The sequence below is a fragment of the Brassica oleracea genome, chromosome C3 (genome assembly GCF_000695525.1).
Source record: "Brassica oleracea var. oleracea cultivar TO1000 chromosome C3, BOL, whole genome shotgun sequence".
NCBI lineage: Eukaryota > Viridiplantae > Streptophyta > Magnoliopsida > Brassicales > Brassicaceae > Brassica > Brassica oleracea.
The window spans coordinates 3553431-3565477 of record NC_027750.1 but is presented as its reverse complement, the minus strand read 5'-3'; the positions used below and the strand labels follow the sequence as shown (position 1 = coordinate 3565477).

Below are 12047 nucleotides of genomic sequence, written 5' to 3'. Positions count from 1 at the left end.
AACCACAGATGATCCGGGCCATCATTCAACATCATCTTCTTAGTGACAGTGTAAGCAAATCAACCACATTAGTGATGATGCACTTATATGTACCCAGTTGATCTAATCATCATTTTTAAGGTTGCTTTTGATCTGATCATTCATGCTTGCTTCTTCTGCAGCACGACCCACTTAACCGGCCACATTCTATAACTGAACCACTCTCTTTTTTTTTGTCAGCCATTGATTTGATGTAATGGAACAAATTATATATATATATATATATATATATATATATATATTTTGTGTTCAAAAAAAAAAAAAAGGAACAAATTATATCTAACCTCATATTTGAAGTCTTCTAATTTTTATTTATAGGAGGAAAAAAAATATTTATTTATAGTTATTTCCAAATGTATTACGAAAGTCAGTATTAACTTTTGAAGCCACAAAATAATAAAATTGAGCTTTGGATAGTATCTATAATAATTAAACAAATTATCAAAATTTTGGGCGAAATTAAGAACAATCAATTGCGTAAAATGTGAACTTGAACGTTCATAAAAAAATTGTATCATCACATGCAAAGAGCGTAAAAAACCTGTGTTTGATAATTTGAAATAAAGTATTACATTATTAACATTCACGACTATATAATAAGAATACTTTAGACATGCAGCGTGGAGTTATGGATATGGTCTGGATTTAAAATTAAGCATACTTTTTTGTCAGCTCAGCCTTTACTGGATTTTTCTCCTTTTTTGTATCTCCACAAGGGCATCTGCAGTGGAGCCTTTTAACTCCAAAATCTAGGTAAAAATTTATAAAATTTTTGATGGGTTTCACACTATATTAAGGATTAGACTCTTTTTATCTTTATATAAGGATCAATGAGAAATATTATCACTGTTTGCGGTCCCGCTGTTAAGTGGCGACTTACCATTGGTTATCTTCTTTTTTTTTCGTTGAAGAATAAATAATAATAAAAAAATAAAAAAGTGAATTTTTAAGGATTTTTTACCGAATCCACGGTGGTTGCAGATGGTCTAATCTCTGAATTCGATTTAATGTTTATGGTTAGTCTATTTTAAAATAATTTATTTATTTATTTATCATTATACAGCAACAGCCGTTGAAAAAAGGAAAAAGATGGGCTCCTATGAAAACCCACTAGTCCAGTCCACCTCTAAATCACAAGTTGCGCAACTAACAAGTCTAGAGTGAGAGAGAGACAAGACAGAGAGAAAAATGGCGAGATTCACGGTGTTGATTGCGGCAGTGATACTAGCCTTTGTAGTGGCGGTGCCGGAAGTGACGGCGAAGAAGTACACAGTCGGCGAGAACAAGTTTTGGAATCCAAACATCAACTATACCATCTGGGCTCAGGGAAAGCATTTCTACCTCGGAGACTGGCTCTGTATGCTCTCTCTCTCTCTCAGCCTCTTCTCTTTCTCTACATTGTCTATACTCTCGGATCTGTTTACATTAGATCTGCTTCTGAAATGGGTTTCACTTTAAATCTGGTAATGTTTTCAAAAGAGTTTCAAATTTTCTACTAAAGTTCAACTTTTATTGGGTTTTTTCAATAAATGTTTCTTTATTAGTCCAGATCTGGTCTAGAACACAATGTTAAGGTTGTCTGAATGAGACACAGTAAACCCATGTCTTTCTCTCTCTCTCTCTGCGACCATTGTCTGAAAACAGCAACCTTTCTTTGTCACACTAGTTAAAGTTTAAACCTTTGATCATACATTTCCATTATAACTCAAATTCAAATCATGGGTCAATGCTGGTTCAATGATTCCATATCAAAATCTTTTTTATTTATTATTCTGTTCTAATAACTAATCTTGTTTTGGGGGTCTCTTTGTTAGATTTCGTGTTCGACAGGAACCAACACAACATTCTCGAAGTTAACAAGACCGACTACGAAAACTGTAACGCCGACCATCCTCTCGTAAACTGGACACGTGGAGCTGGGAGAGACATTGTCACTCTCAACGTGACCAAACACTACTATCTTCTCGATGGAAAGGGTGGCTGTTATGGAGGCATGAAGCTCGCTGTTAAAGTAGAGAAGCTACCTCCTCCACCAAAAGCGGCACCTGTCAAGAGCACTGGATCAGTTTCCATGGCCACAGGTGTTGCTCAGTTCGTGATTCCGTTTGCTCTCTTCTCTGTTTCCACGATGTGGGATGCCATCTTAAGGATGTGGTAATGACCACCAATCTCGGAGTTCTTTACATTGGAATCCATTTTCGATTTGAGAGACATTAAATTCTTTTTCAGGGAAAGCATTTTAATTTAGAAAGTTCATCAGTTGAGTTTATGTTTTGTAATGTGGATTGTTGAGTTTTAATCTTTTGTTTTGTTTGTGTCTTTGAATTAATTGTTGAAAAAAAAGTTGTATTTGATTTACTTGAGATTAATTAATGGTTTAAAACTTTCATTGAAGATCCGAAAATTCTCTTCCTTCTTTTTCCTTTTGTGGGAAGTGAATGAATTGGCTGTATGTAATTGTTTGGTTTAATATCAATCTAATCTGGTCAGTGAAAAAGAAGAAGAATCAGTTGAACTAATGGTAAAAACAGTGTGTGTATCTGGATTATGGCTCATCTGTTCCATGTGGGTTTATCTGTGAATTGTAACAAATCCAACCACCACATGTACCCCCTTTCACAAAGCTGTCAGATTCATTATCGAATAGATTAAAAATTTTTTTTTTGTAATATGAAACAAAAATACGAATATTCATATGATGTGTGTTTTAAATATTTGTTTAGAGGGATGTTAGTTAGGATTATGAGTAGATTTCACATGGACCCTATAAGAATATTTAAAATGATGATATTGACTGGTGGGGACGTTGAGATTTGTAGATTTGATAGACAATGAAGATTCTGGACGATGATCTATGCATGTTTTTCTCATTGTACGTCTTTGTCAGCGACGGTTTAGATTTTGTGACTTTTAATCTATTGCCCAAATGTGGATAAAACCAGAAACATCTGGTTCTCGAAGAAAAGAATCTGCAGCTGTAAGTAAATATTATCTTCAACTTGTATGATTGTAGGTATCTTTGCAATGGCTATTGTTAAGCTTAAGAAAAACTTCTTTTTCTTGTATGTGTGAAGAGAAACTGTATTGCTAAAGCTTAAATGTAAGCTCTTTCAAAAGGCGCTGCGTTACTCTGACCCATCAATAGACCGAGAGAGAGTCTAGAAATGATAGGCCCATTAATCAAACCTCGAGTGGATGTGGCCAGTGTATTGGTTTAGTTCATGAGAGGTCACACTCGATAAGGGAAAGATATCTACTCTAATTTGAATGAACTTGAAGGGATTAGATCAGTTGGTTATGTCCCTCATGTCTCCGGCATGGTTACTCCGAGCAAGCTTTAGGATGTCAGAGTGAGAAACTGGCAGTCTGTTTCTGGCTTATGGAAACAAAACCGAGGATACCACTTTGTCTTCAAGAATCAGAGGAAATGTATGAAGATTGTTTCAAAGATCTATGACTGAGAAATCATCATCAGAGATAGAAATAGATTTCAAGAGTTCAAGGGAGGCTCTTGTTCTTGTTCTGATTACTGGTGAATAGATCAAATTGCTGCTGGACAATACAGGTTCTTGAGACATTTGAGAAAATAATTTATTAATGATCTATGAAGTATATTAGTTCCTTTTTCATGATGAAAGATGAATCATACAAAAAAAAAATTGCTAACCAGGGCGGGAAGACATCCCCGCCCCAAGCGTTTGGTTTCTTATTGTAAAGACAGAACAATGGTTTAGTGATGAGCAGTAGCTTCAACCTTGTGTGGCTTCTTTGTCATCTGTAGGTGAAAAAAACAAAACAATAAGTTAGTACGTAACTTAGCACACAGTAAGATTCAAGAACATTTAAGACATAGAGACACCCACCTTCAGAAAAGAAAAAAAATTGTCAACAAATGCCAACATGAACCAACAACACAATGCAGCAACAACAACAAGAGTAAACCTTTTGTTGTTGCATTAAACCCAACAACAACAAGACACACTAAGAGTCAAACCCTATTTAACAAAACTTTGCTCCTTTCACACCGAACTATGATCAAAGTCGGTAACTTTCGAAATATCATGTTGCCCACCAAACCAATTCAAAACGTCACAATCATCAAAATGTAATGTATTGCAGATTCAATTAGCAGATACGAGCACTACTAATCAGAAATTCGAAAGTGTTACCTTCAAGACCTTGAGCTTCATGCTCCCGTAGAGGAGACCCACGCTAAACGCCGAAGCACGAGCCACCTGATCAAAAAGACTCAGATTAATCAACCAAACTCATAACAATCGAATCGGAGAGAGAGAGAGATGATTTACGAGAGCAAGGGAGCTGGTGCCGGAGTAAAGTCCTGGAGGTATCGCCATTGATTGGAGAGAAGAGAAGAAAACCCTAAGATGATCCCAAATCAATCGCATTTTCTTCTCTTCCATTTTACTTACCTTACAAACTTAATTGTTGGGCCTATAATGGGCCTACATTTAGTATCAATTATTTCTTTTAATTTCACAAAAACTTTATCGTTGATTAAAAAACCCTACGAATCATTTTTTTTTTTTTTTTTTTTTTCCCCACCGAAGTGGTCCAGACTAGAGACCGAAGTGAGCATGGACGCTGCCAGGGCGTCACCATGTGGCTCACCGTGTAACGGTCTTCGGTCTCGGGTACTGCAGCCCACATGTAAATTCCGCAGTGGCCAAGGCTCGAACCCAGGGACGGGCACTCCAGCTGGATCTCCTATACCAAAAAACCCTAAGAATCATATGATTGATAACAAACAAAATTTACAGATGCGACTCTATATTTTTAACAAAATTATTAAAAGGACAAAAATATTTAACGTGTAATTATTTATTTTGTAGCTTAAACTCGCAAAATACATATCTCCACACACACAAAATGAGTCTCTAAAAATCAATATTTCCTTCTTTTTACAAAGAAACTATATATCACAAAAGCTAAGGAGTTAACTAAACTTATTTGGAAACAAGATGTGGGAACAAGGGTGACGACTTGCAGTTACAATGGACGCAGCAAGCACACGACCTATAACTACTTGGAGTAATCAATCAATCACAAAACTCATCAATCATAATATCTAAACTTAAATTCAGTTTCTGAAGAAAAAAAAACAAATAGCTTGCGCGTTGAGAATCTGATGCTCTTTAGTTTTGATCGCAAAAAAGGCATGCGGTTTTGAATCAATATTAGACCACTAGCCGGAAAGGCAACAATATCAAGACCTAGACAATAGGGAACAAAACTGAAATATTGCAAGAGTCAGAAAAGTAGTTGTAATCAAGCTACTCGGGAACTCCATTCGTCTGAAAAAATTGGATATCCTAGAGGAGAAGGGCACATGATCTAGATGTTGAAGTCCATATGTCCTCATCATGTCCGGAACAGAATCCAAACGTCCAAGCGGGACCAAATCTTCAACAAGGGGAGATATCACACAAATATCTCCATGAACGCAACGAACTACATCTGTCTCTGGGTAATATTTGAACAACCTCTTGCAATTGTCTTGGAAAAAAAAGATTTCCTTCCTTAGAAACCGCCACTGGCCTAGCCCAAAACAATAAAGGGAAAACACCATAGCAACGGTGCTCGGAAGGGAATAAACGTATGGTATAAATCACGCTCCATGCTTCTTCTTGTGGTGCATGCATGCACCATATCTTCACGTTCCAATGATGGTTACTAAAATAGGTTGCGGCTAAGGCTAGATGGTTTTCAAGGTTTGCTACTTGGCATGATGCTCCCAGTGTTCCCAGCGGTAGTGTCAGGTCGCGCCACTCTTCTGTGTGAAGATTCAAAGCTAAAATATTGTACCGAGGAGATACTCACAAAGATTGATTATTTCATTTAAAATTTGGATTTAGTTTAGTATCCGACGGAAGCGGGACCAATAGGGAACGATGGCAACAATAAGATAGAATTCTTTGTAGACGTCACTCCCATATCATGTGTGTGTTCGTTTCTCGGAATCTCCATTCATAATAACAAACATAAAACAATAAGCTTTTGAATGTTTTTTTCTTGCAAACAATAACGTAAAGATTTTCTGAAACTCGTTACCTGGCTTGTCAATTGGTCACAGTTTTACTACTTTTTATCCTAACAAAAAGACATACAAACCATAAACTCAACTATGATTCTATCGACTCTGGCAGATGAAGCTCGGTTCAAGACGGGCAACGTATGACAGTCTGGTAGATTTTCTTGAATGGCATCGTTGAAGAGAACATATGCAGCCGGGGGTGAGAGGAAAAGAAAGAGATAGTGCGTCAATAATGGAGAGGGGAGGGCGAGGAGTTTTTTTTTTTTGCCAAAATGTGAAATTTCATATAGGATATGAGAAGAGTTTGTAATGATACAAAAGTTTTAAAGAAAAGTTAAGTCAGCCTTGACAAAAAGATAAACAAGACTAAACTAACATCCAATGAACTCCAAAAAGTCACTCATAGCATATCCAAAGCTGCATCAAATGTTGAAATTTCTTGAGCTTCCTTTTGCCAAGAATAACATCCTTGATGAAACGATCAATGAACCTGAATATAGTAGCTGGGCTCCGAGATTCTCAAAATATACCTTAACCCACACAGACACAATCTCTCTCGGACAGCCTCTTGATCAGACAACCTCGAGACAAAACAGACACAAACAAATCAACAAAATTTTCTAATTTTTTTGTTACAAATTAAATTGACAATTAACAGAAAGAGAAAATATACCAGCATCATGCCTCTTGATCGATTCCACTAAATACACAACAAATCAAAGCAAATCACGGGATTTATTAAGATTCACGATGAAGAATCTAAAGACATGCATGCAGCTTTACCTTTCGATTCGCTTCAGCCGCAACGGTCGCCGGTATAGATCGTCTCAGGGAGCCACTGATAGAGACAGATGTCACCGTTTCTCGTCGTTTTCCAAGGTCCAGAAGAGCCACCGATAGAAAGGTCGCAGTTTTCCTTCGTCGCCGAGACACACCAATAGAGCCGTCGCCGTTCCGTCGATGAGAGCCACGGAGAGGGAGAGAAGATGAATCGAATCGCCTTTCGCCGAGAGAGAGAAGAGAACGAAAGAGAGAAAGAAGAAAAGATAAAAAGAAACCGAGGTCGTGTTTTTTCCTCTCTCCAATAACAACGCGACACCTGGCAGGAAGAACAACCTGGTAGGAAGGAAAAGGCAAAGCCTTCAAGCTCTTAAGTAAGGGACGCCCCTTGCTTTAATCACATTTTTGATTTAATTTAAATGTCTATTAATGTTAACAACCCTTCTTAAGGGACAGCAATAAACGTGCTTTAAACAACCAAAAATTTAGATGCGAGCAAAGTGACGTGTCAGAAAGAAAAGATCCTATTGAACCATTTTCTGAGCTGACCTAGACAGCCTTTCCTTTGAAAGTATTTTTCTTTTAGTATGGTATAGACCAGGTTCTAAAACGCGGCCGGAGTGGCCGATTACGCGCCGGTGCAGCGCTCGGTGTCGGAGCTCCGCCGCGATTCAGCTCTGTTCGGCCAAAAACTCGCCCAAAAAAACACACCTAATATTATGCCATTTCCAAGTTCGAAAACGATAATTTCTTCCCGAATCCATTATAATACAGTGCTAGGAACAAAGAAACGTAGTTAAATCAAAGGAAATCGTTAAAAAAAATTGATTTGTGTTGGAGAAGATGAAAAAACGGCTCTGCAATTTAGGTTTAGAAGGACGGAAGAAACAACAAAGAAGATGAAGAAGTATTTACGTTTATGCCATTAATGAGTTAAAAACAAAAATAAAAATAAAACGCACCAGGGATATCGAACTCGGGAACTCCTTAACGTTACAGAAGCAATGAGACCACTACACCACTTCAGCTTTACATTCTTTCTTGGTAAATCATTCTTTATTATACATAAACTATCAAAAAATCGAAAAAAATACTCAAAACTAATCTCCGATTAATCCCCGATTAATCTCCGATTTTCTTACAACTCGCTAGGCCCGGACCAACCGCCCGATTCACGCCTAGCGCGATTCCGAACATGGGGTATAGATATAGATTTTCACATTGAATTGGTAAAAGCGGATTCGAGAGGGGCAAAACCAAAGTCAGAAAATGACATGAAACAACCAACATTTAATTTTTATCTTATAGTAATCGACAAGTGAACGTGTTGTTCTTTGATTTGTATCACAGCCACAATCACAATATATAACTCAATCTTTCATATTCACTGATTCCTCGCATAGTAATCAAAAAAATAAACCATCGTATCATTTGGTCCTGATCCTTTACCAGTCTTTGTACAGTGATATTGGTCTACGTGGTACGCGGTAGTAGTGACAGACTGATTAAAGGTCTCGCTGGTTTAAACGCAGCGGTTGCGGTTGCGGGTACGAGAGTTTGCGGATGAAGATGCGGATGGTTGCAGTTTCAAGCGTTATTAAGCGTTTTGTATGACTGGTACAACGTTTAAAAATTATTGCGTTTGCGGGATATTTATGACTGGTTGATTATAAGATATTGCAGCAATTTAATAATAAATTATTCATATTAACATATTATAACATTAAAAAAATATAAAAAAACATACTATTGTAATAAAATATAATAATTATCAGTATAATATGATTAATAAAAATATTATGATTATTTATAAAAAAATTAAATTAGTTGAAAGTTATAATTTTAATAAAATTTGTTTTGAAGATTTATATTAAAAAAAATTTTAAAATTTTTTTATTTCGTTTTATATATGTGTATATCTTTATATATGTGTGTATATAAATGTTTAAAAATTCTAATAAATAGTTAGTTTAAAGTTTTTATAAAGTAAATTATGATATTGTTTGTGAATTTTAATTAATATATAAAATATGTATATATTTTTATTTATAATATTTTCATTTTAAAATTTTCATTTATTTTTCCACCCGCAACCGCAAACGCTAGCTGAAACCAGTTTTTGATTTTAAGAGGTTCGGAGCGGTTCTGAGCGATTTATAGCGGTTTGTATGATTGTTTCGAAACGATGTCTACCGCTACCAACCGGCAAAGCTGTGTTTGCGGGTCGTAGCGGGAAAACCGGTTCGCGGGTCGTAGCGGGAAAACCGGTAAGACCCTAAAACTCTCTAATGCTCAAGTTATATGAAAGGTGACACGATTGGTCAACGAGTTGCAAATTCAAAAACAACGAAAGAATCGAAGCAACGAAGCGTCTGTAGTCCAACGGTTAGGATAATTGCCTTCCAAGCAATAGACCCGGTTCGACTGCCGGCAGACGCATTAAAATTTTGTTTAAAAAAAAAAAGTTTAAATCAACCGTTGATTCAGAACATCGGCGGTGAAGGATCAATGAAGCTGAAAATGCTGTCCAAGTAGTTCTTGTTGTCCTCGTAGTAGTTGCTGCAGTCACCACCACCACTCCACTCTTTCACCGTTTCGTTTTTCTCGGCTGAGAAGCTCCGGCCTAGTGAATCTCCGGCGAGCATTAGACCGGTGAACCCTTCGTCCACTCCTCCCGCCATCTCCGTGGCTTCAAACTCGTGAACCGTTGAATTGAACCAATCGTTTTCAGGTTCTTTGATCAAGTTTAGACACGTGGATGAACCAACGAACTCCGTCTTCGCCGACAGGTCCTTCATCTCCGAGAACGACACTGTAGATGTCGAAGACTCAAGCTGTTGTTGTTGTTGATCTGCATTGCCTACAAAAGATAGAGAATCAAACAAGTTTTCAAATAAGTGTCTATGTTTATGGGCCGGTTCCTTATGGGCCTCTCGGCCTGGGACACCTCAGGTCCATTAAAAAAAGTAAGTGTGTTTAGTTTACCTTGGTTTGTTTTACATGTCCAAGTGGTTAACAATGTCTTATGAGTGAAACCATGATGATGTGACGATGGTTTGGTTTGGTAATGAAGAATCTTTGATTCTCTAGCTAACCTTGCTTCAGCTTCAAGCCTAGCACTTTCCCATTGAGCCATGTGGCTAAGTATGGATGCGTTCTTGGATAAACCAAGAGAAGACAAAGGAGCCTCGTTTTTGGGTTTATGAGTGACTGGATCAATCCCCATTTTAACTAACCGTTTCTTCAAGTGAGTGTTCCAATAGTTCTTGATCTCGTTGTCGGTTCTCTTCGGCAAATGAGTCGCAATCGCCGACCACCTAGTTATTACAACAATAACAAAAGTTTCAGACAAAGGTCATGGAAAAGAAACTAAGTTTGTTTGTTTGGAGAGACCTGTTTCCTAAGAGAGCATGGAGTTGAATAATGGTTTGTTCTTCTTGCAAGTTGAATTTGCCTCTTTTGATGTCAGGTCTTAGGTAGTTAGTCCATCTTAGTCTGCAACTTTTGCCACATCGGTGAAGACCTGAGAGATTTAAGGAAGATACATGAGAGAAAGTTTTGAATATAGAGAGGTGATAGAGAGTTTAATTTACCAGCTTTCTCAGGCAATGAACGCCAGCTTCCATGTCCATGTTCTTCAATATAAGCCAAAAGTTTCTGGTCTTCTTCTTGTGTCCATGGTCCTTTCTTCAAACCCAATTTGTCGCAGCACGGTGATCTACCCATTTTATTACAGAACTAATAAGAAGAAGGTAATGAGAGATATCATAAGATGATGATCAACATGATCACCATATATAAGAGCACAAAGGAATTGTCTTTTTGGCTACAGTTGTAGAAGTGTTACAAGTGATGCATATCTGAGTGATACGGTATGATATATAGAGGTGAGAGAAAGACACACACACAAGAAAATGAAATGCATCCCCTTTTTTCTCGGCTCTCTCACATGCATGAGCACTTATTAACAATGGGGTCTTCAGAAGTTATAGCTATTGTAATAGATAATAGCTATAGCAGTGACCTAAATTTACTTTTACCACAAGAAATAACAGTCGTAGGTATCAAAATGCAATAACCCTCTTAAATTTAATGGGTACAGCAACTTTTTCCCTTCAGCTATCCAATTTTAGCACTCCAGTTTCATCATGCCATGTGCGATCATCCTCTTCTTAGGCCCTATAGAAGTTACCAAAAGACTAAAAAAATCAACTAATCTATTTGTAGACTATGTTTGAAAAAAGAGGCCTTTGATTTGTCTAAGTCCTCCACAAACGTTCTCATTGTTTTTCTCTCTATGTATATAACGTACAAACTGGTTTCTATTTTACACTTTTCTCTCATCAACCTTTACTAGAAAGAGCAAATTAGTAAATGCTGTTAAAAAAAGTGGTGGCTAAGAGGAAACTGACACTACAGTAGCAAATCAATGAGACAGAGAGCATAAAAGTCAGAGAAGACTTAGTAGATGAAGTAAATTAATTTATGCAACGACCTTCTTTTCTCTATTGTTTCATTTCTATGAAAATGGTAAAATTCTATCCTGTGTAAGAAAACTAATAGAAACATTATGGCTACAATAAAAGTCACATGTAACACTGTATTAGGAATGCACTAGATAATCCCAACACTGTATTAGGAATGCACTAGATAATCCCTCTACCTACTATAGTAGTATTGGTTCAAATATAGTTGCGTGGAGAGATGTTTCTTCCACAACACATGAAACTATATACTTGTGCAAGAAGTTAAGGAAACTCTCTAACCTTAAAATGGTTTAAGGAGCATTATGTGGGTTGTGGAGAGATAAAGTACTTCTTGCTGAAAAGCCTTCCCTTGTGCAGTGATCCATCTCTTCGTAATTTAATGAAATGTTCATTGGCTGCTACACTGTTCTTGGTGTCAAGTCAGTCGAGTGTCAAAATTTTCACGTTAGATCAAACGAAAACAAACAATGTTATCTTAACCAAAACCCAAATCGGCTTGGATTGATGTTTTAAGTAATGGTGCATAGGCATATTAATCTCATTTTTCTGGTTTAAAAAATTCAAGAAGTCATACCTTGATTTGATCTTATATTAGTTATGGTACCTTGCAGGAGTACAAATGTTATCAGTAAGGTAAATTTCCTGCCACGAAATGTAGATGATTTATGAAGGCCAACGGTGACATTGAA

General features: G+C 37.0%; 3 protein-coding genes and 1 non-coding gene across 4 annotated transcripts; 2 read left to right on the top strand and 2 right to left on the bottom strand.

Annotated features, from left to right (window-relative positions):
• Window positions 1–1138: 1138 nt before the first annotated feature.
• Window positions 1139–2338, top strand: LOC106331663 (lamin-like protein). The gene is made up of 2 exons (XM_013770060.1): window positions 1139–1396; window positions 1854–2338. The coding sequence occupies exons 1-2, from the start codon at window positions 1228–1230 to the stop codon at window positions 2195–2197; spliced, it is 513 nt and encodes a 170-aa protein (XP_013625514.1). The 5' UTR covers window positions 1139–1227; the 3' UTR covers window positions 2198–2338.
• Window positions 2339–3608: 1270 nt separating this feature from the next.
• LOC106332769 lies at window positions 3609–4461 on the bottom strand. Its single transcript, XM_013771266.1, has 3 exons — window positions 4347–4461; window positions 4209–4274; window positions 3609–3814 (listed from the first exon to the last, which is right to left on the bottom strand). The coding sequence occupies exons 1-3, from the start codon at window positions 4458–4460 to the stop codon at window positions 3770–3772; spliced, it is 225 nt and encodes a 74-aa protein (XP_013626720.1). The 5' UTR covers window position 4461; the 3' UTR covers window positions 3609–3769.
• Window positions 4462–9160: 4699 nt separating this feature from the next.
• On the bottom strand, window positions 9161–10751 carry LOC106331960 (myb-related protein Hv1-like). The gene is made up of 4 exons (XM_013770401.1): window positions 10465–10751; window positions 10265–10394; window positions 9857–10188; window positions 9161–9731 (listed from the first exon to the last, which is right to left on the bottom strand). Exons 1-4 carry the CDS (start codon window positions 10595–10597, stop codon window positions 9355–9357), a joined length of 972 nt encoding a protein of 323 aa, XP_013625855.1. The 5' UTR covers window positions 10598–10751; the 3' UTR covers window positions 9161–9354.
• TRNAG-UCC lies at window positions 9240–9310 on the top strand. Its single transcript has one exon. It is a non-coding gene; the product is annotated as a tRNA-Gly (tRNA).
• Window positions 10752–12047: the final 1296 nt, after the last annotated feature.